General features: G+C 50.8%; 3 protein-coding genes, 1 long non-coding RNA gene and 10 other non-coding genes across 14 annotated transcripts; 4 read left to right on the top strand and 10 right to left on the bottom strand.

Annotated features, from left to right (window-relative positions):
* Positions 1-377: 377 nt before the first annotated feature.
* Positions 378-11,066, bottom strand: TRIM7 (tripartite motif containing 7). The gene is made up of 8 exons (XM_086870782.1): positions 10,797-11,066; positions 8,895-9,321; positions 8,219-8,314; positions 7,161-7,391; positions 5,677-5,699; positions 5,001-5,116; positions 4,259-4,294; positions 378-2,218 (listed from the first exon to the last, which is right to left on the bottom strand). Exons 1-8 carry the CDS (start codon positions 10,994-10,996, stop codon positions 1,704-1,706), a joined length of 1,644 nt encoding a protein of 547 aa, XP_086726908.1. The 5' UTR covers positions 10,997-11,066; the 3' UTR covers positions 378-1,703.
* LOC111936798 (uncharacterized) lies at positions 9,251-10,552 on the top strand. The gene is made up of 2 exons (XR_002868334.1): positions 9,251-9,327; positions 9,565-10,552. It is a non-coding gene; the product is annotated as an uncharacterized LOC111936798 (long non-coding RNA).
* Positions 11,067-11,612: 546 nt separating the features above from the next.
* Positions 11,613-13,963, bottom strand: LOC147647867 (uncharacterized). Its single transcript, XM_086870824.1, has 4 exons — positions 13,938-13,963; positions 12,856-12,955; positions 12,614-12,733; positions 11,613-12,218 (listed from the first exon to the last, which is right to left on the bottom strand). Exons 2-4 carry the CDS (start codon positions 12,926-12,928, stop codon positions 12,064-12,066), a joined length of 348 nt encoding a protein of 115 aa, XP_086726950.1. The 5' UTR covers positions 12,929-12,955; positions 13,938-13,963; the 3' UTR covers positions 11,613-12,063.
* On the bottom strand, positions 13,326-13,398 carry TRNAK-CUU (transfer RNA lysine (anticodon CUU)). The gene has a single exon. It is a non-coding gene; the product is annotated as a tRNA-Lys (tRNA).
* A 1,226-nt stretch (positions 13,964-15,189) lies between the features above and the next one.
* TRNAK-CUU (transfer RNA lysine (anticodon CUU)) lies at positions 15,190-15,262 on the bottom strand. The gene has a single exon. It is a non-coding gene; the product is annotated as a tRNA-Lys (tRNA).
* A 499-nt stretch (positions 15,263-15,761) lies between these two features.
* Positions 15,762-15,833, bottom strand: TRNAE-CUC (transfer RNA glutamic acid (anticodon CUC)). The gene has a single exon. It is a non-coding gene; the product is annotated as a tRNA-Glu (tRNA).
* Positions 15,834-17,079: 1,246 nt separating this feature from the next.
* TRNAV-AAC (transfer RNA valine (anticodon AAC)) lies at positions 17,080-17,152 on the bottom strand. The gene has a single exon. It is a non-coding gene; the product is annotated as a tRNA-Val (tRNA).
* Positions 17,153-17,563: 411 nt separating this feature from the next.
* Positions 17,564-17,636, bottom strand: TRNAV-CAC (transfer RNA valine (anticodon CAC)). Its single transcript has one exon. It is a non-coding gene; the product is annotated as a tRNA-Val (tRNA).
* Positions 17,637-18,387: 751 nt separating this feature from the next.
* On the top strand, positions 18,388-18,459 carry TRNAE-UUC (transfer RNA glutamic acid (anticodon UUC)). The gene has a single exon. It is a non-coding gene; the product is annotated as a tRNA-Glu (tRNA).
* Positions 18,460-18,925: 466 nt separating this feature from the next.
* TRNAV-CAC (transfer RNA valine (anticodon CAC)) lies at positions 18,926-18,998 on the bottom strand. The gene has a single exon. It is a non-coding gene; the product is annotated as a tRNA-Val (tRNA).
* Positions 18,999-19,338: 340 nt separating this feature from the next.
* On the top strand, positions 19,339-19,411 carry TRNAK-CUU (transfer RNA lysine (anticodon CUU)). Its single transcript has one exon. It is a non-coding gene; the product is annotated as a tRNA-Lys (tRNA).
* A 549-nt stretch (positions 19,412-19,960) lies between these two features.
* On the top strand, positions 19,961-20,064 carry TRNAL-CAA (transfer RNA leucine (anticodon CAA)). Its single transcript has 2 exons — positions 19,961-19,998; positions 20,019-20,064. It is a non-coding gene; the product is annotated as a tRNA-Leu (tRNA).
* A 478-nt stretch (positions 20,065-20,542) lies between these two features.
* Positions 20,543-25,282, bottom strand: LOC111936797 (E3 ubiquitin-protein ligase TRIM39-like). The gene is made up of 6 exons (XM_086870694.1): positions 24,872-25,282; positions 24,546-24,641; positions 23,781-24,011; positions 22,965-22,987; positions 22,256-22,371; positions 20,543-21,932 (listed from the first exon to the last, which is right to left on the bottom strand). The coding sequence occupies exons 1-6, from the start codon at positions 25,280-25,282 to the stop codon at positions 21,418-21,420; spliced, it is 1,392 nt and encodes a 463-aa protein (XP_086726820.1). The 3' UTR covers positions 20,543-21,417.
* On the bottom strand, positions 20,737-20,808 carry TRNAE-CUC (transfer RNA glutamic acid (anticodon CUC)). Its single transcript has one exon. It is a non-coding gene; the product is annotated as a tRNA-Glu (tRNA).
* Positions 25,283-25,353: the final 71 nt, after the last annotated feature.

Below are 25,353 nucleotides of genomic sequence, written 5' to 3'. Positions count from 1 at the left end.
CTCCCAACATTTGCCCCGTCCCCTGCCTGACACGAGGGCAAGAAACGGGCGGGCCACTAAAGAACCAGCCGTGGGGCATCATCCACCCCGGAATCCCCAAAATTTGGCCTCAACCTCTTGAAAATTCGGGTCCAGCCCTTGACAACTCCAGTTTCGTCTGTTTTTCCAAGGATTTTGGCCGATGTCCAGCCAGTGGAAAGCTCCTTGTTGCTGGTGGAATAACCTGGGTGCTGATGCCTGTTTGTCCCCTCCAAGGATGTCCAAAGGCAAAGGGTGACCCGTTTTTATCTTTTTTTTTCCCCTCATTGAGACCTAATTTGGGGGATTTGAAGATATTTGGTTTGTGCTTAACAAATGTGTAATGAAACCGCAAACAATTATATACAAAAATTATTTTCTATTATATTATTTATATTGTATTGTATTATATAATTTTTGTATGCCTTTGCCCCAACACATAAATACATAGATGTGTATTATGACATATATTTATACAAATATATTTTAAATACGTGTATATATAATGTATATATATGAAGACGAGCCCAGGTAGCACCTCTTATTTCCCACACGTGGCCTAAGAATGACCCGGGCAGTTTCAAATCAAACACAATTCTGACATCAGAAAAGTTGAGGCCCTGTAAATATCTTCCTTATTCCAGGGATTTTCATCTATTTCTGTCATTTCTTCAGCAGCGCTGCTTCAGCAGGGGATGAAGCTCCCAAGAATCATGCAACCCAAAAAATGAGGGTAAATGGGTGATTTTGCTGGGAACCTGAGGGAGCACAAGATTCAGCACCTAAATCCAAGCAAAGTGTGAGAACCATGAGAGATATTTTGTGAACATCTTGTCCACAGAGAGGCCTTAGCACAGGAGCACCAGAGGGACAAATGTGGGTCTTGCTCAGGTCCAGCAGGACAAACATCACTAAAAAAAATCCAAAAGAAGCACCTTCTAACCTTTTCCATAGTCTTTCAGAGGAGCCCTGGGTGGAGAACCAGACAGGGAGAGCAGCCAAAAGCCCACAGACTCTTCCACACTGGACAGGTCAGATCTGGTGGACAGTGGTCACCTGAGACAGTTTGGACAACTGTCACAACATTCCAAAAACAACTTTTGGGGGACAATTATTACCCCAGGTTGGAGAAAGGAAATTTCTGACTGCATTTCTTCTCTGTGGACAAACAGAGGAGCTTTGCCTTGGATGGATGCCCAAAGATGCCTGCTCAATCCCACCTTTCCCAACGGTCATTCACCCTATAAATATTCCATTTCCCAGCCACTGGCACATCCAAAGGGGTGGAAAGGCCACTCCAAAGCTTCCCACAGACCCTTAAACTCTCATGTGGGGTCAGACCCGGAGCCACAAATGACATCTGGAGGGTTCCTTCTCTGAGGCTGAGCTTGTCACCCCTTCCAGAGGTGGGTTTAAGTTGGTGGCCACAGCCTTGGAGTTGGTGGCCATGATCTTTGAGTTGTTAACCACAGCTTTCAAGCTGGTGACCACAACCTTCCTTTAAGCTGGCAGCCACAATTTCTGGGCATCTCTCTGCTTCCACCTGTCCTGAAGACCCTCTTTGTGATGCTCTCCTGACCACCTGGTTGCCCATCCCCCAGCCCACGTCCCACCAAACCAGGCTGATTTGAGTCTTTTGAGCTCATCCAGGGGCAAAGCGCTTCCCTGGCACTCCCTGAGGCACCTCAGGGGCACAGTTTGATGTAGGTGACAGTGGAACAGACTGAAAAGAGGGGGAAGATCTTCTCCTGGAAGGCCACGTTGAAGGTGAAGATGTGCTGCATGTTCTCAGCGTCATAGAAGGAAACCTCCTCGCCCTCGTAGTCCAGGTACACCCGGACCCGGCTGAGCTTGTGGCTGAGGCACAGCGGGGTGCGCTGGGGTGAGGTGACGGCCCAGTAGCGGCCCCCGTTCTGCTGCATGGCCCAGATCCCCTCCTCGGGGGAGAACTGCGTTAGCCCCTTCCTGCGGATGGACTCCTTGGCCACACCGAAGGCCCAGCCATCCGACGGCCCCACCTCCACCTCCCAGTAGTGCCGCCCTGACTTGAAACCCGTGGTGGCCAGGACCCGTGAGTTGGTGTCGAAGCGCTTGGGGTTGTCGGGCAGCTCCTGCTTCCTGCAGCCCATCCGGACACTTTTGAGGTCAGCGGAGAGGATCAGCAGGTGGTTGGCTGAGTCGGGGTCCAGGGTCAGGTCCTCTGTTGGGGACAGCAGTGACAACTCAGTGAGGGTTTGAGCACTGAAAAGCCCAGCTCAGGCTGGGGGTTATCAGTTTCTGGAATAGCCCAGACCTCAATAACCCCAGCCCAACCCCAATAACCCCAGCCCACACTGACACCCCCATGGAAACCCCAAATCCCTCAAGTAGGGGTTGATCTCATGCTGCTTTCTGGTGAGAAATGGGGTGACAACAACACGAGGCCACCAGGAGCAAAGAACACCACAAAAGCACGTGCAGATAATTTGCGGTTATCCATGGCAAAGATGGGCCTTAGATCAAGAACACTTTTTCCACATAAACTGATTTTTTATCTTAGTTTCCAGCCCATCCACCCACGGGTGGGCTCCGCACTCCCCTGGCATCGCAAATCACAGAGTTTTGATCCCCAAACCACCCCAAAGGCATCCAAATCCTTGTGGGAAGCCACGACCTAAGGGCATCTTTCCACCTGAAGTAGCCCAAACCAAACATGCGGGTGCAGCCTGGTCCTAACAGATTGTTCTTCCCCTTTCCAAACTCAGGCTCAGAGGAAACAATGAGTGACCTCAAATTGTGGTTGTAGTCAGCAAAGTCACCATGAATCCATGAGACACTTTGAGGGGAGTCTAAAATGGGGCCTCAGGAGCTGAAACACGGCAGGTGCCTCACCATAAAGGCCTTTGTGCTCTCCAGAATTCACAGATTTGGGTCAGGAATTGACACAAAAATCCCCCAAAAGAGGCACAGTGTGATCAAAAGCCTCACGGTGCTTCATAAAGGTGGGGAAAGTCATAACAAGGACAGGGAAGGCTGGGATCGTTTTTCCTTCAAAACTTAAGCATCGGGTTCCCCCAAAAAGTGAGAGTGGTCAAAAACCCGTATCTCCTGCATCAGAGATTGCAAATCCCACCAGCAAAACTGTGGGGAAACTGGTTGGACCGAGCCGATTTCATCAGCGCCAATTTTTTTACAAGGTGTTTTCCTTCCTCAGGCATCTCCAGACCCTGGAATTGTCAGGATTTGGGCTTGAGGTTTAACCACAATGTCATGGGACAACACACAGCGAGTGACACCTCTGCACATGCACCCACCCCCCCAGCATGCAGCGAGGGGCCTTCGGCTCTCAGTGGTGGTCACCAGGTTTCTCCTTGTGCTTTCTGCCACCTTTTGGCATTTCCAGAGGTGTCTGGGTGTGCTGTTTGTGAGCAGAATCCTTGGAAAAGGTACAACCCATGGGTTGTCCTCCTTTGAGACCGCCGTGCTTGAGACCACAGCTTTAAAAGCAAAAAATGAGCTTTTTCTTCTGAAAACTCTGCTCTGGGCACCTTCACACCAAGGGGGTGCGGATGGGATAGGTTTTAATCTCAGGTCGAGCTCAGAGGGATGGGGTTGATCCCAGAATTCCTGCAGAGCCCGTTCGCAGGGGCTCATCTAGCATGGAAATTGTTTTTGGCTGGGTTTGCCCCTCAAATTCATGACCTCTCCTGTGAAGAGGAGTTAAATTCTTAATTAACTTCAAAAACAAGTTAAATTCTGCTGGGATTTTATTTAAATTCTTAAATAACTTAAGGAATTAACCAAATTCTGCTGGGATTTAACTCCTCTGACTTCACACTGGAACAGATGCCGGAGCTCACAGCCTCCATCCCAATTCCCTGGTGGAAACAGGAGCCCAGCAGAGCAAATTTGGCAGACTAAGAGCCAGTTGTGGCTCAGAATGGTTTTTTGGTCTCAACTCTATGGGTTTGTTAAGTGCAAACAGGCAGAGAGGACCTGGCTGAGCTGTCAGATCCCCGGCGTCAATTAGAAAAATCGGCTTTGGGCTCTGGAGCTGAGCAGGCTGGATCTGGAAATCATCGAGAGAGAAGAAATTAAGGAAAAAAAAAAAGAAAGAAAAAAAGAAATCTAGAGTGTGGTTTCCTTTTTTTTTTTTTTTTTCCTCTTCCTTTTTGTCCCACTCTCTTTGGCTTTGCAAAATACAACCACAATTTTGAGTCTTTGCTCTGGGCACTATGTGTGAAATATCATCTTTTTTTACCTTTTTCACCTCGTCCCAGCTCGTCCTGCAGATGTTCTGAAAAGGAGGAAAGACAGGGGCATGAATGGTGACACCCAGAGAGACAATGGATACCCCAAGTCTCCTTTATGGGACTGTGGCACCAAAGCAAGCTGAGGATGGACCAGCACAACAGAGGAGAACCCCTGTGAAATATATTTAATTTTCATTAAAAACCCCCTTCTGGGCATGAAGAAAACACAAGATTTATTTAAACCACATTTAGCATGCCCTGCCACATCTCCGCCTCAGGAATTTCAAACCCTGAGCACATCCTTGAAGCCAGTTCTTGCCCCAGGGTGTAATTTCCATTTAGCAATTATTCAGTTTTTTCTCTTCTAGAGCTGCTATTTTTGGTGCATTTTGCCTTTCCAGCTCTCTCAGCACCATCTCATGGTTTCCTGTTTTGCTGCAAACCCAGGGCTTGGCAATTTCAGCGTGAAACTCCTTGAAATTAAAGTTTTTATTGCACCAAAACTGATGTTCGCCCTCAGATATTCCCCTCTTTAAAACAACCCCACATTTCCTTCCCCATCTAGGACGAATTTCTTCCTGCTCATGCCCATCTCCAGAATGAGAACAAGGATCTCCAGAATCCCTTTCCAACTGATTTCTGCTCCAGTTTTGGTCCCCGGGAGGCCTCGAGCAGCACCCCAGGCACTCCCACCCCTCCCTGCCAGTGGCAGGAAAGGCCAAAGATTATTTTTAAACCTTTTCCACCCACCTCGGAATTTCTTCAAGACCTTCTCAAGGACAACAGTTTTGACAGAGAAGTTGCAGACGTGCATCTTCATGTCGGTGCAGACGGGGATGGGCTTGTGGCACTTCACGTCGTCGCTCCTGCCAAGGGAAAGGGAAAAACAATGAGGAAATTGTTGATATTCCCCCATTTCCATTGCCATTTGCCACTGATGCTCCTGCCCCATCCTCCCCAGAGGATCTTGCTGAAATTTCACCCTCCTTGGGGTGAGGAAATCAGGATTTGGGTGTGGATTTTGGGGCTCCTCTGAGGTGATGGGGGGACTTTTTTGGGTAAATCCCCAAACCCACCACCCCTCCCTCCTGGCAGCTACTCCTGCTGCAGCTCCAGTGTAATTTTTGGAGCTTGGTGGTGGTGCCTGAACTGCAGTTCAGCTGGGCAAACTGTGTGTGAGCAAAAAAAGGGAATTTGGGGGTTCTGGTCTCCCTTGACCCTTGGAGAGGCCCACTGGGAGGAAAAAGACACTATGAAAAACAGATTTCCAAGAAGCTGGAGGAGACACAGGGCTTGCAGAGAGTGGGAGGCAAATTCCATCCTTCCCGGTGCCTCCCTCTGGCACCTGGAGTGTGGACATTGACCTCCAGACAGGGATGGGGAGGAGTGGAAGCCTGAAGGCATCAGGGAGAGCAGAATTCCATACCTGCTTATGACACCCATCACATCCTGGAAAGGAAAAAGAGAGACTGGGTGAAATCCCTGTGCTCCGGCCCCCCACAGAGATTCCCACTCCTCAAACCCAGCCAGGATGTCCATCCCTGGGAGATGTGGCCAGCAGGTGTGGATTCATCCCTCAGGTGTTGGATTCCAGCTCTGGTAGGTGACATTCCCACCAAATCCCATCCCACTCCCTGAGCACCTCCCAGCCCCGCTGCCCCGGGGGAACCTTCCCCATGGCTCATCCACAATTCTCCAGCCTCATGGAATGTGCCATGTTTTAGGCTGGAAGGCACCTTCATAGGCCTCTCGTCCTCCCCCTGCTCTGAGCAGGCTGTCCAGGTGAGTTGGGAGGATCTCCAGGTGACCTAAAGATCTCCCCAGTTCTTCTCCCAGAGTTTGGCTGTTGCTGTGAACCCACACGTGGGCACCTGGTAGCCTCGGGGATGTTTATGAGGTCTCCCTGCTGGTCTCCCACTTCTGTCAACCCATCTCATGTGAAGTGTTGAGGGGTGGGAGGTACCTGCAAGCACCCCCCTGCCCAAGAGCTACCTGCCATAAACTGGGCAGCTTTGCACCTCGATGTCCCCACAATTTCTGGGCTCCTGCAGTCTAATCACCCCCAAGAAAAGCCTGGGACGCCTCTCATGCCTCAGATGGACAAGGAAATTATTTTCCCTCAGGCAGGGTGGATCATGGAGGTGATTCAACGTTCAAATATGCTCAATAAAGTTGCAACACCACAAACAAACACCAAACTGAGCCATTATTTGCCCATTCTGGTGCCCTTAAAACACATTCCAGAGCCCACACAAAGCCAGAATAACCTTCCAGGGGCTGAAAAAGGACCCTGAAGCCAGCCCAGAGTTCCCAACCTGCTTCTAATTCAATACCAACTATTGTTCTGGGGTGTTTTTCGTGGGCACCAGCACCGTCTGCACAGAGACCACGTGGGGTGAATTTCCACCCACAGCCAAGTCCTGAAACCATCTGCAAATATTGACAGCACCCAGAACACAGCCTGGGAGGGAATTTAACCCTGTGCAGGTCTGGGGGAGCCACCAGCAGGATCTGCTCTATTCAATAAAAACAAGTTCCATTCAAAGGTCACTCCTGCCATTAGGGATGGGGAAAAGAGCTGTGGGCTTCAGGATTTCAGGCACCCCGGGGTGGTTTTCCCAGCCTGGAAAGAAGAGTTTGGTCTAAATCAGCTCTGAACACCTTGAAACCAAGGGCTTGGGGGTACTAGAAAGGTCCAGACAAGTTCATGGGGGAAAAAAATGATAAAAGTTGAAGCAGACACTCTGTTCCTCAGCCAGAGAGAGCTTGGGGCACTCAGACACCTTCTTGCACCATCCACTCATTAAAGACAGAATAAAAAAAGACTTTTACCCCCAAAACACCTCTATGGGATCCTTAAAAACACTGAAAAAGGAGGAATAAGGTTGTGACTAGGACCTGATATCTCACCTTGAGGAACTCAAGCATGGGCTGCTGGATTTTCTCCTCCAGCTCGGTGATGAGCTTGTTGAGGAGCGTGATCTCCTTGGAGAGGTCAGTGATGTTCTCGTTCTGCCTCTTAGAAATGTTCTTTTCCATCTTCTCCAGCTGCCCCAGCAGGATGTGCTCCTGGTCATGCAGGAACTGCCGCAGCCGCTCGAAGTCTGAGAGCAGCTTCTGCCGGTCGCTCTCAATGGTTTTCTGGGAATGAAACACAGCAAAAACAGGTTTTCAGGAGAGAGACTGGGGGCCTTCCCTTTGGGGAGGGGTGAGGAATCTGGGTAGCATTCCCGGACAGAAGCCTTGGGAAGCGCTGGGGGTGGGAGAGTCAAGTCCCTGCCCATTAGGATCTCTTGTTCTTCAGCTCTGCCACCATCCCAGTTCCTGCTGGGTTTGCCATTGCAAACACCCTGATTCCCATCCGGGACAGAGCCCAGGGGCAAACGGGAACATTTTGCTCCAGGAAATGCTGCCTTTGGCACCATGAGGCATTTCAGTTGCTCCACTCCAAATTGTCCTTCTGCACAGGTCCAGCAGGTCCCACAAAGAAGGGCCCTTCATGTCTTTGGCATCACACCTGACCCTGAGGCTTGGGGCAGGCTGGGCTGTGTCCAACCACAGCAGCCACCAAAATAACAGGGAATTGCAGTGGTGTTAAAAACACCCAGGGGTGGTACAGCAGCCAGGTAGGCAAGGGTGGCTCAGTGGGTTTTGTCCTTAAAAAAAGCCCCTCAAAGCCACTCGTCTTGGGGGGGATGGTCTGGGAGAGAAATTATTTTCAGTGGGCTGAGGTTTTTTTTCTTTTCTATTGCCACAGGGATGATGTGCTGAGGTAAGGGAAGGGTGGAGGAGAGCCCTGGGGCCAGCCCTGCTCCAGCACCATCCCCGAGGTCTGCCGAGGCTCTGGCTGATAGTGGTGGGGCCAGGAGGAAGGAGAAAACCATGCCTTTCCTTTTTTCGGGCATTGGGGCGGGCGGTGGTTCCTCACCCCTCTCCAGCCTTCCTCACCACCCCATCCTGGGACGCACCAGCAGCTCCTGGGTTTTCTTATCGTCGTTCACTTTGAACTCCAGCAGCTCCTGCCGCTCCTTCCTCAGGAAATCCAAGCGCTCCTGGATTTTCTCCTGGAAACAAAAGAAGAGGATGTTGCCGGTGTTGCTTTCTCTCCTTCGCTGAGTCCCTCTGCCTGCGGGATTTGCTCTGTGTCAGGCGGGATGGGGAGGGAGGGGAACACGGGATGTGCTCGCCGGGAAATCCCTCAGCTCCGCCCCGCCGGCGCCTCAAGGACCACCAGAACCCCTCCCCAAAGAACGGAACCGAGGATGCCGGGGACGGGACGTGCCCTGTTCCCCTCGGCTCCTGGCACAGGCAAAGGTCAGCCCGCCTTTAATCAACTTCGCTCATCTCTGGAAGCTCTCCCAGCCCCCAGATGGCCGCGGGTGTTTGGCTCCGGCAGCAGTTCCCCTCCCGGCGAGGTGAATCCGTCCCAGAACGCGGGGGAACGCAGGAGAGGGGTGCGCACATCCCGAGAGGGCACCTTCTCCCAGCTTTTTGGGAGGCTGGGAAGCACCGCCAGCTCTTCGGGAGGGCGTTTGGGCGAGGCAAAGCCGGGTGACACCGCGGGGACAAACGCAGCTCCCCGGGGAGTCTCTGGCGGGACGCACGGACGGACGGACGGACGGACAGACGGACGGACGGACGGACCTTGTACTCCTCGGAAGCCTCGTCCACGGGCACCACGGCGTGGGGCCGGTGCTCCCGGGACCTGTCGCACACCACGCAGATGGTCCTGCGGTCGTCCTTGCAGTAGAGCTTCAGCGCCTCCCGATGCTTGGGGCAGAGCCCGTCCTCCTGCGCGCCCTTGGCCCCGCGCAGCGTGAACTGGCTGATGATCTCGGACATGTTCGCCAGCTGCCGGTTGGGGCGGAAGCTTTGCTGCTGGAAAACCTCACGGCACTGTGGGCACGGGAAATCCATCTCCAGGTCCTTCCAGCTCTTGACGATGCACGCCCGGCAGAAGTTGTGCCCGCACTCGATGGACACGGGGTCCTTGAAGAACTCCAGGCACACGGAGCAAGTGGCTTCGTCCTGAAGGTTCCCGGGCAGGAACACGGCTGCCATGGCCTCTCTCCTGCGGGTGAGGAATGGTTTTAGCTGGGCTGGAACAGGAATGCCTGGCGCCCGGCCCCGCGGGGGCGGTGCTCTTCCAGGAACGCGACCGCTGCCCGCGGTCACTCCCGCAGTGTCCGGTTTCTCCAGACCAGGGACCGGGACCTCGGCTCTGGGGGACACGCAAGAAAGCAGGAACGCTGCCCTCTGCTCCCCACAAATCCTGGGCTTCCTGATTTTTTTTTTTTTTTTCTTCTCCTTTCAGCAGGGAGGTTGGAAGAGGAAAATCTTTTGGGATACCCTCCCGTTTGGGGATGTCACCAGCTCTGGATGGAGCTGATTTATGGCTGAGCTGCTGCTGAATCTGAGCTCTGGGGCTTGTGTGGAGCAGCTGCTCCAGGCTCAGATCCAGGGAAACATCTGAGCCTTCATTAAAGTCCTGTGTTGCCCCTGAAACTCCGGTTAGGGACTCAGATGACCTGGTTGTGCTCCAGGGCTCATCAGGGGCCATAAAAAGCAACAGGAGAAAGGGAATACACGAGGATGCAAAGCCCTCGTCAAGATCTCTGGGTGAGTTTCCTGAATCCATAAAGATCAAGCTCGGGATAGGAGTTCTGCACCTCAAAAGAAAGTAACCTTGGTCTTCAAGAAATATTTTGTGGGGGCTTGGAGGTCGTGCATTAAATGGAAATGATAATTAAAATACATATAATTTTTCCGGGACTGGGGTTGTCCATAGCGTGGTGGTTTCCACCTGAGACTTCACCGAGCTCTTGTCATGGTAAGCTGGGACAGGAGGGAGTGACAGTCACCTGGCTACTGAGGGGTTCATGTTACCATGGACTGGGAAACGTGGGATCCTCTAGAGAGCGATTTGTCTTCTCCTAATGAGGACCTGAAATCAGATCGAGTGATCCATAAATTCTGACGTGAAAGCCAGCCCCTGCTAATCCAACACCTCTGAATTGGGATCTTGGACACATCTGGAGCTGTGACAGGGAGGGACAAATCCCAGCCCCAGAGGTTCTGCTGGGAACTTGAGGAATTAATCAGCAAAACCAGTCCTGAAATTGTCCTGCAGAGCATTACAACTGTGCATGTTTATCTGCCCCTTCTTATATATTTATATATTTTTATATGTTTATATATATTTATATCACTCCATATGGAAGGAGAATTCCTTCTCTCCTACCTTCCGTTTCTTTTGATCTGTAAATAAACACGAAGAAATAGTGTGTATTTTTCCTATTCCACACATTTTCCCTCACGTTTCTGCAGTGAGGGGATGAGATGGCACCTGTGAGCTGGAGGTAAATCCACACCCCAACTCGGGGATGCACAACCAGCCAAGGAAAGGAGCAAGACCTCCCCCCCCCCCGACAGAAGCTGCAGCCTTGGTGGGAAGAACAAGGAGAACGAGCTGGGTGCAGGGAAGGAAGGGACAGAGGAACGGGCGCATCCCAAGCCCTCCCCGTGTCCCCGGCTGCCCCCGCGTACCTTGGAGCGGAGGTGTCGGAGAGGGGCGTCCTCCCAAACCGCCCGAATCGCCCGGGATTTTGCGTCCCGACGGGTCTAGAGGGGGCCAGCTGGGCAGCGAGCCGGGTCGCCGCGGGGTCCCAGCGGGACGGGGTCCGTGGCAGCCGCTCCGCCGAGCTCCGGCGAAGGAAACCGGCAGCGGCCGCGGCTGCCTCGGACATCGCGGCACCGCTCGAGCTCCGGTTCCTTGCCGGCCCTCGGGTGCCCCATTTGTCCCCTCTGTCACCACCACCCCCCCTCCCGTCTCACTTACCATTCTTTCCCCTCCCCCATTGCTTCTATCCTGGGCACCCACCGAGGTCTTTCCCTCCTCCTCCTCCTCCTCCTCCTCCTCCTTCCCTGGCGCTCCGGCTCTGCTCCTCTCCTCTGTGCCAAAGCTCTTTTCCCTGCCCACCGCCAGAATCGCATTTCCAGCACCTCCCTCCACCTGTCCCCAAGTCCGGACCTTCTCGCCGGGATCTCGGCAGCCCTTTAACCCTCTCCAGGAAGCTCATCCTTCCTTTCAGAGGCTCAGCGGGGCTGGGGAAGAAGCAAAGCTTTTCATCCCTCTTCCCAAACAGTCAAAAAAATGATTAATCTAGCTGCTCATCTTTGTGGGAAAAGAGCAGGAACGTCTCCTGTGGAGCATCTCCCACCTGCCACAGGTGTGTTGGTCAGGTAAGGAGTGCTTGGGACTCCCAAACCGACAGGAGGAGGGGGAAAATAAAAGGAAAAGGCAACGTGAGTCCCTGAGAGATAAATATCTATAGCCTATAAGTATATAGATCAATGAATGTCTACTGGATACACACATACTTTATTTCCCCTGGCTTCCAGCAGCTCCCTGATATTCCTCTCCCAAAATTCCCAGCCGGGAACTTCCCAGCCCCGCACTGGAGGGAAAAAACCAAAACCCGAGATGCGACCAGGAGGAGGCTCCTTGGCTCGTCCTTGGGGTTTGGGTGTCAGGATCGTGTTCGGGGCCACCAGCTGCTCCCAGACCACCAGGAATGCTGAGTCTGGACAGCTGGAAAGCGAAGCGGCTGCCTGAGGCAGGGAAACAAGGACACGAGCCACATCCAGCCGCCTGTGCCGAGCCTGAAGGTTTATTTTAGACCTGAGACTAAATCAAGGTGCACAGCGGGAGCCTGGCGGGGCCCTCCGTCCCCACTCGCGAGCGATGAGCATTCGGGATTCCTTCGAGGAGCGTCGGATGGCGCCAGGATCCCGGTCCTGCCCCCAGCGCGGGTCAGTCCGTGGGCTCCTCGCCCCACTCCTCGTTGCAGAGGTCGGTCTCGCAGCAGGAATAGCGGGAGGTCAGGCGGGACTCGGCGTCGGACGCCCGCTCCCGGCCGCAGTTCAGGGCGGAGGTGCAGCCTTGCTGGTAATAAAGGGTCACCTTCCCTGCAGGGGAGACGAGAACGCCACAGACGCCGTAAAAATCAGACTTTGGGCTTTGAGGAGAAACCAAGCTCTGAAATGTACCCCCCAAATCAAGTCACAGCTTGATTTGATTAAGAGAAAAAGAAAATCAGGAGATGCGCCCACGGAGACAGCCCCTGTCCCCCGGCTTCTTTGGAAGGGAGAGTCTCCCCTTGGCTTAAAAGCGACTTCTTAAAACTTTTTTGGGACAGCGATCTGTGGAGAGGATGAACTCGATCTCTCCCATCCGCCCTTTCCCTGCGGCTTTGTCTCCCCATCCTCACTCATCCACAGGAGCAATTTGGTTTCCCAGGGACGGGAAGAACCTTCCTGAAGGAGAGGATGGGGAAAGCCAAGAAAACCCGCAGCTAACGCACCCAGGGTGGTTTTGATGAGGGCACACTTCTCCCGGCGCTCGCAGGTGGTCACGTTGGCGCCCCTGAAGCACCCGACCAAGGGGATCTTGTACTTGCAGACGTGGCATCGAAGAGCCTCAGCTGCAGCAGAGGAGAAAAAATGGGATGAACTTTGGGAGAATCCTGCCTCGGAGGCTGGGATGACACCGGGGACCGGCCGGGGAGGTGCCACCGTTATTAAACCCGGTTTATTCCCCGCTCACCGACTCCGACGCACAGGACGAGGCTCAGCCCCAGCAGGAGCAGCTTCATCGTGGAGCAGGTCCTGACTTCCATCCGCTTCCCAGCCCGGCCCGGCGCTCCCTGGAATGAGAACGGCTCAGGAATTCATCTCTGCAACGAGTTCCCTCCGTGCTAAGCCCTGGAATAGGGTGTGGGAAAAAAAACAGCCGGGGAAAAACCCTCCCGCTTCTTTTGTTTTGTGCCTTTTGGGGCAAAAAAAGCAGAGAAAAGCTCGATTTGCCTAAAAAACTGAAATATGGGCATTTCTGGAGACTTTAGTGGTTGTGGTTCCAGGACAGGAGCATCCCATGGAAATAAAATTATTTAATGAGGAAAAAAGGCACTTCACTACTAAAGGTGCTGAGACACAGCGCCGGCAACTGAACCCAATATTTGGGTAAATAAAAGGAAAAAAGATCAGATGTTGGTTAACAATAAAACACTTATCTACCGCCCAACGTGGGGCTCGAACCCACGACCCTGAGATTAAGAGTCTCATGCTCTACCGACTGAGCTAGCCGGGCTGCCGGCCGTGCCTTCTTTTCACTGTTTTTTCACTAAAAACATAAATTTTATCTGTTCTTTATAGAATGTTCAATTATCTAAAAATTAAACCGGTTTCTCTTTTATGAAATATAAAAATAAGAGTAAGAAATATAAAAGTATATAATATAAGACTACATGGAAATAGTATATTTGTACATTATAATATGGTACATTTATGTGCGATAAATATACTTTATTTATATATTATACTAGATTATGTAGTTATATATTTTATATGTATTTATACATAAATTAGCTACCATATAATAATTTTTATCATATCCTTTTATATTATTATTTCTACTTTATATCACATTATATATATCTATTTTATATATATGTAAGTATATTAAAATACATATATATAACATCTTTTATATATTAAAAATAAGGCTGGTCATAAAAATGTGCGTAAAAATCCCTGTTCCCCGGGAAGTTCGAAGCGATGTTGGGATGATGCCGAGCGCACAAGAAGAAGCCCAGAAATCCCCGGAAAGCCCCGGTGCCGGTCCCTTACCCAGCTGTCCTCTCCTCAGGGCTCCCGGAGCCCGCGGCCCCGCGCTGCCTTTATCCCCGCGCTGCCCTCGGGGCCTGAACGACCCCACATCCCTCGGGAGACGCCGTCCCCTGGGAACAATGCTCGGGAACAGCTGGACAAACACCGGGACACCGCCCCGGGGCCGCTCCTGGAGCCCCGCGTCCCAAAGGGGAACCAAACCAAACCAAACCAAACCAAACCAAACCGGCCCCCAGAACCCCCAAACCGCGCGGGTTCGGGAAACGGGGATGGAGCCGGGCCCGGAGCGCCGATGGATGCCCTCACCGGGGGGTTTGGACTTCATTAATGACAGCGATAATTATTACGGGATTCATTCCCCTGCCTCCCTGCTCCGAGTTATTCCCAAGGCCTTTGGTGCCAACCCCATCCCTGTGTTTGTGCAGCTGCCCAGGCGGTACCGGGACCTTCCCGAGCGTGAAATTCCTGGTGTCAGTCCAAGCCCTCCTTTTTGGGGCTCAAATCCTCATTTCTAGGTTCCAAACCCCCCTTTTCGGGCACAGCCCCCATTTTTTACGGCAAACCTCCTCGGTTTTAGGGCACAGCCTCTGTTTTTTTAAGAGCACAAAGCCACTTTTTAGGGCATACCCCCTCGGTTTTAGGGCACAATCCCTCATTTCCAAGTTTTTGGCTTTATCCCAGTTAGATTGGTGGTTTTTGTCTGTTGCTTTGTCGGGTTTTGTTAACTACTACTAGAGGTTAATTATAAAGAGATAGAATAATAATTATTACTAAAAGTTAAAATATAATTTTTAAAGGAATAATAGTTGAGAGGAAAATAATTTCAAAATGGAATAATCATTTCTGAAAGGAACGATCATTTTCACAGAATAAAAATAGGAAAACCTGGCATAATAATTCTAAAAGGAATTATGATGATGATGATGATGGTGATTGATGATGATGAGAAAAATAAAAGGAAAATAATTTAAAAGGTAACAGGAATTTAAAAAGGAAAGATAATTTCAAGAAGGAGTGATTTTTTTTAAAAGAATAAAAATAGTATAAACTGGAGTAATCTTTCAAAAAAGAATAATTCTATAATTAATATTAGTAATAACAGTAAAAAGAATTAAAAAATAAATAATTAAATAAGAATAAAAAAATTAAAATCGCTAAGGAAAGGAATAATACTTTAAAGAATTTATTGCAACAAAAAAAAAAAACGTTAAAAGTATATTCGGGTACACAAATGGGAAAAGGAAATTTATGCCGCCCAACGTGGGGCTCGAACCCACGACCCTGAGATTAAGAGTCTCATGCTCTACCGACTGAGCTAGCCGGGCTTCCGGAGTTTGGTGCCGAAGAAACCCCAGTCCGGGCTGGGAAATTAGGATTTTTCTGGGAGATCCGGCAGAGGATGCCGCCTCTTGTGCTGCTTCTTCTTGGTTTTTTTTAAATCATAAAACCCAAAGCGTTGGCCCCTTGTTAAAGCACTTTTTCCCTTTCTAAAATTATTATTAATTATTATTCCCTTTTCAATTATTATTCCCTTTTTCAAAAGTTATCCACCCTTTATCCACCCTTTTTTTTCCAAATTATTGTTCGCTTTTCCACATTACTGTTCACGTTTACAAATTATTGTTGCCTTTTGCAATTTATTTCCCTTTTTCTACTTTTTAATATGTTGCTCAATAAAGACGGAGCCGGGGCAGGTGGAAGGGCAAGCCTCCCGGGAAAGGAGAGGCACAAGAAAGAGGAGAGGGGTATTTTGGGGGTTAGGAGATATTAAATTCTGGACAGATATGAAAAAAACAAAAGAAATTTTTTGGACAAAACAACTCCTTCCCTGACCGGGAATCGAACCCGGGCCGCGGCGGTGAGAGCGCCGAATCCTAACCACTAGACCACCAGGGAGCTGCACATGGAGCTTAATCTACCAAAACACGACCTAGACAAAGGATTTTGGGTTGAATTTGGTGAGAAAAAGGTGTCTGCCTGTTTTCTCTCCTTTTTCCCCTACCCCCCGAACGGTGAAATCCTCCCGGTTTAACCCATCCCAACCCATCCTTGGCTCATCCCCCACGCTGGCTCCTTCTCAGCGGCTTCTCAGGCGCCTGGGAGCTCAGAAATTACCCCTCAAAAAGCACTTTTTATCCCCAGCCAGGACACCCTGTCCCAGACTACACTAGAATTGGGCAGTTTTCCCAGTTTTCCAGAGGTGGGACTCAGCTCCATGTTTTCGACACAGAGGGAATACTCTCCAGAATCCAGCGGCTCCCCCTTTCTGTGGAGGAGAAAAAGCAGATTATGGACATTCTAGCAGCTCCACAAACCCGGGGGGAGCTGCGGGTGACGCTGCTGGGAACCTTGGGTTTCACGAGGATTTTGGATCATTTTATTGATTTTTCCCGATTTTTCCCTTCAAATCCGAGCGCACCGCACCATGGATAAGGAGATATCAGCCTGGATCTGCTAGAGCAACGGGAATAAAAGCGGAGGAGGATGAGGAGGATGAATTCCCGCAGGAAAAACCTTGCCATTCGGCCCGCCCGGCTCTCTTAACACCCGAATTTATGGAATAAGGGGAAATATGGGGCCAAGAGCTCTGACGAAACACGGCCGAGCGGGAGGGTGTTGAACGCGGAATTTTGGCTGCTGTTCCAGGTCAAGAACAAACAATTCCATCCAGGAGCAGGAACGCGTGACTGCAACGCCTCCTCCTCTCCCCCTTCACACAATACCTTTTTCTTTTTTTTCCCCGGAGCTTGTCCTGGGGATGAACGAACCCAAAATGTTTTGAGGGAAGCGGGGGGAGTCGTTGCTTGGTTTCGACACCGAGGAATGGCTGGATTTGAACGTTATAAAATCTTTTTCCACCCTTTCCTCTCCATCTTGGCCGGGGACGGACAAAGACGGGACTTGACAGAGCAGCGGGATTGAAATGCGATTTATCCCTACCTGTGCCTTTGATAATCTGTTTTTTTTAACAATTTCTCCTCTGGGAAGCAGACGCAAGAAATGATGTATGTAGAAGAAGCCGGGAGCAAATCTGCCACCGCACCCCGGCAGCTCAGAACCCCCTCAAAACAACCCTGAAGTTAAACCCCAGCTAGAGAGGGGGTGGAAAAGGGAGTTAATTACACCCCCCCAAAAACACAAGTGTTTCTGCCTGGTTTCGAACCAGGGACCTTTCGCGTGTTAGGCGAACGTGATAACCACTACACTACAGAAACACGGGGGTCTTAATTCCAGGGAATTACTTTGGTGCGAATTAACGGGAAAAAGGTTTTTTTTTTTCCTTTTTCTGGCGGTGTTGTCTACATCCCTTGGCCTTTTTTCCCCTTCCTCACTTGGAGGTTTTTTTCCCGACACCCACCCGGGAGTCCCTCCCGAGGCTGCACAAGACCAAGAGCCCCCCAAAACGCCCCCGTTTGGATCATCGGAGGAGGAATTCCCTGATTAAAACTATTTCAGACCCCCCAAAATACAGGAGCGTCAGCTCATCCTGCAAAGCTGAACTTCTTCCAACCGGCCAAAGTTAAACCGCTTGGAATTGTCACCGTGCCCCACAAAACGACCCAAATCCCATCAGGCCTGGAAAAACAGCGGAGGAAGAACCCGAAAAAAAAAAAAAAAACTGCTGCTGTTTCTGCCCGGTTTCGAACCGGGGACCTTTCGCGTGTGAGGCGAACGTGATAACCACTACACTACAGAAACCGCACGCTCGGAGGTCTTTGCACCTTTACTGCAATATCGAGAAGCCAAATTTCCTCTGTGGATTCTCCCGAATCTCGCTAAACCTTACGAGAAAAGCTTCCCTCGTCGTTTTGGATTCCGTTATCGCTTTCGACCCTTATCGCGTTTCTTTCATTCCCTTATCGCTTTTCATTCGTTCCCTTATCCCTTTTAATTCCAGCGGCGTTTGAGAGGTTGCGCTGAAGGACGGAAATAAAGGAAAGCATCAGGGAAATGCTTCAACCCCCACAAAAATTGCCCCGAAATCGGTGAGTTTTGCCTGATTCCGAACCAGGGAGCTTTCGCGTGAAATCACGGACAGGCGACATTGGGGTCGAGGAGAGGGGCGACCCCGAGGTTAAAATTTATGATTTTTGAAGAATTTAGTCGTTTCCAGAATGTGTTTCTTAATAGGGAAATGAATCCGGGCCACACAACGGATCCTCATCACTAGACCACCAGGGAAGACAATTCCTATTATTTAAATTAATTTTTTCTATTTTTATTAATTGTATCTTATCATTTTTAATGCTTCCCTGGTTTTGACTGAATCGTTTATTATCTTGAATTATTATTTGGGGGATTTTTAAATTAATTTTGAATTCTCTATGATATTTTCCTATTTTTCCGAGCCCGGAGCGAAGCGGTGTCCTGGGCCCGATGGGAAGAGGCAGCTTTGGCTCGTTGGATGTAAAAAGTCGCTGGGAATGGTGAAATTTGGGGGGAAAGCAGCTCCCTGGTGGTCTAGTGGTCAGGATTCGGCGCTTTCACCGCCGCGGCCCGGGTTCGATTCCCGGTCAGGGAAGAAGTTGTTAATATTTTAGTATTTATTTAAAGTCAAAGTAATCTCTCCAGTTCCAGTCCATTTCCGGTGGATTTGTAGCTCAAGATAGGAAGCGGCGACTCCAAATAATCCATTAAATATTAACGAATTTGAGCCACTCCTGCGACAATCGTATTCCCACACTTCCCTCGGAGTGATATTTTTGAAGACGTTTGTTTTTTCGGGAGAGACACTGAAGCTGGTAAGGGTTTCTGCTCAAAAAGGTTTGTCCGCAGGGCAACTAAATTTGTCCGTGGATAAACTGGAATAAACCTCTTCTGGGTTATAAACACGCATTTTTACCAGCGCCAGGGAAAGGAGTAAAAATTAAATAGTTCGCTGCTATAAATACACTTTTAAATTTTTTTTTTGTTTGCCAGCATCGCCATGAAGGAATTTGGAGGAATGTTGAGAGACGAAAATAATTAAAAATAGCGTTTGAGGGTGCTGTTTCTGCCCGGTTTCGAACCGGGGACCTTTCGCGTGTGAGGCGAACGTGATAACCACTACACTACAGAAACGCGCCGTGCCGCAGGCTCCGCCCCTTCCAGCCTCAAAACCGATCGACAACAACCAAAAAAAGCGTATTTTCCACAGAATTCCGCCAAATTTCACGCAGTTCCACCCCCGGGGTGATAATCCCGCGGAGACCGATCCGAGCGGGGAAGTGTTTAAAAAGGGCTTTTGATCGCGGAGGCCGAATTGGCGGAAAGTCCAACATTGCCTGGCGGGAGAGGTTTTTCCCCAGCCTTTTCCACCCCAAAAAGATCTGCTCGCTGAAGGGATTCCCGGGAAAAAAAGGGAAGGAAGTGCGATCATTTGTACATGAAGTGTCGGGTCATTAACGCGAAACCCGTGAGAGCCCGGCTAGCTCAGTCGGTAGAGCATGAGACTCTTAATCTCAGGGTCGTGGGTTCGAGCCCCACGTTGGGCGAGCACTATTTTCTTTCTCACTATTTAAATAATTCCCTATTTTTTTATTATTCCTTTTCAAACTACTATTCCAGGTTTTATTATTTCATTCTTCTTAAAGCCATTCCTCCTTTTTGAAATTATGATTCCTTTTCTAAACCCTCTTTACTTTGTAAGTTATTGTTCCTTTTAAAAAAATAACAATTATAATAATAATATTAATTGTCCTAATGATCGTTCCTTTTAAAATTATTATTATTATACCTCGATTTCTTGTTTTTATTCTATGAGAGTGATTGTTCCTTTCAGAAATCATTATTTTACTTTTAAATCCTTTTCCCCTCAGCTACTATTCCTTTTAATTTTTCTTTTTTATTTTTAACAATCATTATTATTCTACCTTTTTAATAATTACCCTTTATTAGTATTTTAAAAACCCCCACGAAGCAACAAACAAAAAAAAAGTAAACCCAAAAAATCCCCCTATCAAAAAAAAGAAAAAAAAAGAAAAGCCCAACGAACCCCGATTTTTAAATTCTCAGTTTGCTCTCTTTTGCCTCAAATCCCTGTCGTCAGGATGGCCGAGTGGTCTAAGGCGCCAGACTCAAGGATTTACCTTCCCTCGGGAATTCTGGTCTCCTCATGGAGGCGTGGGTTCAAATCCCACTCCTGACAGAACTTGTTTTTGGAGAAATTCCTAAAAATTCCCCTTTTCCTGCTGTGCTTTCCTTTTTTCAAATTATTATTCCTTCATAAATTATTATTTCTGTTTTTAAATTGTTACTTCCTTTTAAAATAACTTTTCCCCTTTTCAAAGCATTAATCTCTCTAAAAATTAATTTTCCCTTTCTAAAATTACTATTCCATTACTATTTCCCTTTTTAAAAGCATTCATCCTCCCCTTTTTTCAAATTATTATTCCGTTTTTCAAATTGCTGTTACCTTTTCAAAATTTTCCCGTTTTCCATATTATTGTTCTTTTTAAAAATCTTGTACTCTTTTGAGATGATTACTCACTGTAAAAAATGCGTAATAAACAGTTAACCCCTCAATACTCACCACTATTAAATTTCAGTGTTCAACTGCAGTGATGTTAGCACAGCCGCTAAACGCCTTTCGTATCAACGCAACGGAAAAAAAAATGCAATTATCGTTATTGCTTATTTATTTATTTATCTGTTGCTCAATAACAGAAGGCGCTGGGGCGGGTGGAAGGGGATGGCCCACGGGGAGGGAGAGGCACAAAAAGAGGAGAAAAGGGGTGTTTGAGGGGCTAGGAGATGTTTAAACATGAAGAGATTTACAAAAAAAAAAATTGCTTTACTGAAAGAAAAAAGAAAACGGCCATTCCCTGACCGGGAATCGAACCCGGGCCGCGGCGGTGAGAGCGCCGAATCCTAACCACTAGACCACCAGGGAGCCACACGCAGCGGTCGCTGGGTGGCTGTATTGGGAAGGGATGAGCTCGATGGCACCCAGGATCTGATCCTGGATTTTGGGGTGTGACCCAATGCTTCCAGGACTTGATCCCGATGCGTCCCACGATGCAATCCTGACCCAGATATATCCCAGCACATGACCCCCACAGACTCCAGGACATGATCCCAATGGACCTCAGGATCTGACCCCGATGGGACCCCAAGATCTGACCCCGATGGGACCCCAGGATCTGACCCTGACAGACCCCAGGAGTCCAAGCTCCAGCCTCTGGTGGATCCAGGAGATGATGCTGATGGACCCAAGATATCCAGGCTTCCGGATGTCCAGGTCCCAGGAAATGGCTCAGGTGCCAGCAGATTGTTCTGATCACACCAATTCTTCCCATTCCTTGTCCAATTTCCCTTTATTTTCCATCCTTTTCCCCTCTCATTCTCCCCCTCATCACAGCCCTGGCACAGAAAGTCTCTCCCAGCCCTCAAATCAACATTTCTCTGAACCAGCTGTGGCTTCTCATTGTCAGAAATGATGGAGAAAGGGGAAGTTTCCGCCCCGAAACCCGCTCAGGTGAGGGACCCACCACGGGGTGGATCACGGGGACAGCGTGAACTGGCACCCCCTGCCCAGGCAGAGCAGGGGCAGGACCTGCTCCCCACCAAAGGACATCGGAGGGTATGTGAACATCAGGATCTCCCTCTGGGAGTCAAAGAATGCCACTTGCCCGGCCTCATAGTCCAGATAGACCCCGACCACGTTGGGGGCTTCAGGCAGGGAGATGGGGACGGTGGGGGATGTGAGAGCCTGGCACTGGCTCCCACACTGCCCCACGGCCCAGATCCCCACCTCGGGCTTGACGCTGATCCGGCCTTTCCTGCGCACGGATTCCTTGGCCACACCGACGGCCCAGGCGGCCCCGTTGCCCACCTGCACCTCCCAGTAGTGCCGGCCAGAGCCGAGTCCCTCCCGGCCCAGGACGCAGCGCGAGGAGTCGAAGCGTTTGGGGTGGTCGGGGACGGCTCTCCGGGTGTCTTCCCACCAGACACACTTCCCATCCTCGGACAGGGCCAGCCGGGGATGGGCTGTGTCCGGATCCAGCGTCAGGCTGACTGCGGAGGGATGGGGTGGCTGTCAGGAGGGGGTCTTGCCCCTGGAGAGCTGTTGGGGTTGGGTTTGTCCCCTCTTCCCCAGTCTGGGATGCCCCAGGGATGGTTTGATGCCCGTGTGTGGGATTGGAAGAGTGGGAAAGGCAACAAAGGGAATTTGGCTTGGAGCAGAAATGAGGCTCTGGAGTGTGGGGGTTTTGCTGGTTGCTGGGGGATGTCCCATGGCTTTCCTTTCTAAAGTTGCCGTGCGAAAATATCTGAGATTTTCACCTTTGAGGGGTGATTTCCTAAGGTGCCTCCAGCCCTCTTCCCTGGTCCCTCCATACCTTGGAACTTCTTCAGCATCTCTTTGAGGGTGACATTTTTCTGGAGCAACCCTGTGGGTTCCTCTGCCAGCTCTGGTGAAGTCTCCACTGGCTCCGGGGCACTCTGCTTCTCCAGCCTGGAAAGAAGGAGATTTTCTCCACAGGAATATGGAATGATGGGACCTGAAAGGCCCCTTCCAACCCAAACCATCCCAAGTTCCCATGATTTTATAATTCCGTTCCTCTTAGGTTTTAGCATCTACAGGAGGTTTTTGGGATCTGCCCCTCATCAAGGAGCTCCTGGAGAATATTTGCTCTGGATGGTGAAGATTTTCTGCTAGTGGAAATCAGGGAATAGAAATTACTTTCCTTGTCCCCTTTCCTCCTTATCATCTCCCAATCCGAAGGGGGCACAAACAGGTCTGTTAAAGGGTGGAGGATTCCCTCCGAATTTAACGCTTTTAGCTGTTGGCTCCCTATTTTTGACAGGCTGAGAAGGAAAAGCTCATCCCTCCAGGAAGAGGGAGGTTTTCATGGATCTGAGAGCAGCTTCTTCACCCCCCAGTACCTGACCCTGGTCTCCAGCATCCTAACTGGACTTTTGTGGTGTCCCAGTTGTGTCCTGCACCTCCCTGTCACACAGGTCACGGCTTGCTGGGGTTTCGGAGTCCACCAGCCACGGGGACAAACAATAAGAAGGTGTCAGGAATGCAGGAGAGGAGCCACAAACCTGCTGAGGATGTCTCTGCTGTCCTGCAGGGGAGAGACAGAGAGACGGATCAGAGGGACGGTGGGCTCAGAGTGGAGCCAGCCTGGGGTGAATAACCAGGGAGGGCTGTGGGGTGACCCTGGGGCGCTGCTCGGCCTGAACGAGGGATTCTGGATCTGTGGGAATTCAGGTGAGGCCATGGCAACCTTAATGAGCATTTGATTTATCAGCATTATCCCCCTCCCAGGATGGGTGTGACTGCTGCTAATGAACATCTCTGCTTATTTGAATATATGACTGTTTGTTTGGGTGTTTAAATGTTTGGATATTTGAATATTTAGCTATTTGAATATTTGATTTTTTTTATATTTGGTTATTTAATTATCGAAGCGGGGGTGAAGCCCAGCCCAGAGGTGGGGTCTAATGGTGACTTCAGTGGCAGCCTGCAGACCAGGGGAGCACCAGTGGTTTCCTGCTGTGGACAAAGGAACCAGACCACGGCTGGGGGTGTTCAGCTGGACAGGTGAACCCCAGTGACGGGCGAGCTGGGCCCTGGAGGGGATCCATGACATTCCAGTGGACAGCTGGGATGACTTCATGAGCATTGAAGGAAATAATATAGGGGGGAAATAATGGATTTTAAAAGGAGTTTTTATATCTCCAGGTGTGATGGGGATTGGAGTCACGTGGCCCAGTGGAAGGTGTCCCTTTTCTGGTCTAGGTGCTCTGTGAGGCCTCTTCCTACTCAAACCACGGTCCTGGCATTCTGGTAAGGATTAATTTGGCCTGGTGGCACCACAGGTGGCCAAGGGTTTTCCGAGGGCTCTGAGGTCTCACCTGAAGGAGTTCCCAGGGCGGCTGCTGGCACTTGTCCTCCAGCTCCTGGATCTGCTGGCCCACAGAGGAGATCTGCTCTGAGAGTCTGCTGATGTTCTCCTCCTGCCTCCGCACGATCTCCCGGTCCAGCTTTGCCAGCCGGTCCAGGAGGAGCCTCTCCTGCCCCTCCAGGAGCTGGTGCAACTCCTTGACCTGGGCCCGGACCCTCTGCCGCTCCGCGTCCACCCGCTCCTGCAAGGGCAGTGGGCATGAGGGGCTGGGACAGGGCTGGGGGAGGGAAATGCCAGCTGGGGGAATTAAGTGGAGATTTGTCACTGCCAGGAATTCCAGGGTTCTTGCAAAACCTGGGGAGAATCAAGAGAATTTTTCTCTTTTTTTTGGCCATTTCTAGGTAGGGATTGCTGGCAAAGCATTTTCCCATGGTCCATAAACTTTGTACCCAAAAGTCTCCAGACCTTTGGACAAGGAAAGGCGCAAAATAAACCCATAAACAGATTAGTCAGTGATAGAGATCAGGAAAAAGGAAAACAATGCTAAAAAGATGTGATCGGGTGATTCCTGTTTTCGGTCTGTTAACAGGGGGAATGTGCCTCATTGTGAGCACATGGAGGGAGGTAGAGATCCACAACAACCTCGTGAAATCCAGGTTTAGGTTGGACACCGGGGAGAAATTCTTCCCCATGAGAGCGGTGACAGGCGCAGGGAGCCCAGGAGCGCCTTCACATTCATCATCACGGGCGGAGGGACAAGGGAAGGGTCACTCACGAGCAAGTCCAAGCTTTTTTCTTCCTCTGCCGCTTTCAGCCCCAGCATCTTTTCTCTCCTGTCCTTGAGGATCTGCGCGTGAGCCTGGAGTTTCTCCTGAGCGGAGGAGAAACACCAAGTCTGTGCCTTTCCCTCCATCCGGCGATGTCGGGAGCGCGGGGCGGGTGGAAGGTGCAGAAATCCAGATGTTGGCAAGGGAAACGACTCTCACCTGGCCTCCCGCTCCTCCTCCCTCCTCCTCCTCCTCCTTCTCCTCCTCCTCCTTCCTCCTCCTTCTCCTCCTTCTCCTCCTCCCTCATCCCCAGGGACACCCGGCCACCTCCCACCTTGTGCTCCTGCGCCGCTTCCTCGATGGGGACGGCGGCGTGGAGCCGGTGATCCTGGGACTCGCGGCACACGCGGCACAGGGGGCTCTGCTCCTCCTCGCAGAAGAGCTTCAGAGCCTCGCCGTGCCTGTGGCAGAGCCGCTCCCCTGCCCCGGGCCGCCCCCTGAGGCTGAGGCGCTGCGCGATGCGGATGATCTTGGCCAGCTCGCGGTTGGGTCTCAGGCCGGGCTCCGGGGCCGTCTCCCGGCAGCGCGGGCAGGCGAAGGAGCCCCGGCAGCTCTGCCAGCAGCGCTCGATGCAGCCCCGGCAGAAGTTGTGGCCGCAGTGGATGGACACGGGCTCCTGGAAGAGGCCGAGGCACAGCGAGCAGGAGGCCTCGGCTCGGAGCTGCCCGGGGCCGGGCTGGGCCATGGCCGCGGGGCGCGGCCGCTTCCCCGGGGCTGCTCCGCTTCCTGCAGGTGCCTCGGTGCCTCGCTGCCCCG

Source organism: Cyanistes caeruleus, chromosome 33, assembly GCF_971803275.1.
Source record: "Cyanistes caeruleus chromosome 33, bCyaCae1.hap1.1, whole genome shotgun sequence".
NCBI lineage: Eukaryota > Metazoa > Chordata > Aves > Passeriformes > Paridae > Cyanistes > Cyanistes caeruleus.
This window is presented reverse-complemented; position numbering and strand designations above follow the sequence as displayed.

Coding starts and splice junctions, on each gene's coding strand:
- TRIM7 (XM_086870782.1), bottom strand. CDS start 10,996: ATGTCCGAGGCAGCCGCGGCCGCTGCCGGTTTCCTTCGCCGGAGCTCG. Junction 8,315..8,894: donor AGGCTTCCGAGGAGTACAAG/GTCCGTCCGTCC, acceptor TTTTGTTTCCAG/GAGAAAATCCAGGAGCGCTT. Junction 7,392..8,218: donor AGAAAACCCAGGAGCTGCTG/GTGCGTCCCAGG, acceptor TTTCATTCCCAG/AAAACCATTGAGAGCGACCG.
- LOC147647867 (XM_086870824.1), bottom strand. CDS start 12,928: ATGGAAGTCAGGACCTGCTCCACGATGAAGCTGCTCCTGCTGGGGCTG. Junction 12,734..12,855: donor CGTCCTGTGCGTCGGAGTCG/GTGAGCGGGGAA, acceptor CCTCTGCTGCAG/CTGAGGCTCTTCGATGCCAC. Junction 12,219..12,613: donor CCTCATCAAAACCACCCTGG/GTGCGTTAGCTG, acceptor TCTCCCCTGCAG/GGAAGGTGACCCTTTATTAC.
- LOC111936797 (XM_086870694.1), bottom strand. CDS start 25,282: ATGGCCCAGCCCGGCCCCGGGCAGCTCCGAGCCGAGGCCTCCTGCTCG. Junction 24,012..24,545: donor AAAAAAGCTTGGACTTGCTC/GTGAGTGACCCT, acceptor CTGCCCTTGCAG/GAGCGGGTGGACGCGGAGCG. Junction 21,933..22,255: donor GATGCTGAAGAAGTTCCAAG/GTATGGAGGGAC, acceptor ATCCCTCCGCAG/TCAGCCTGACGCTGGATCCG.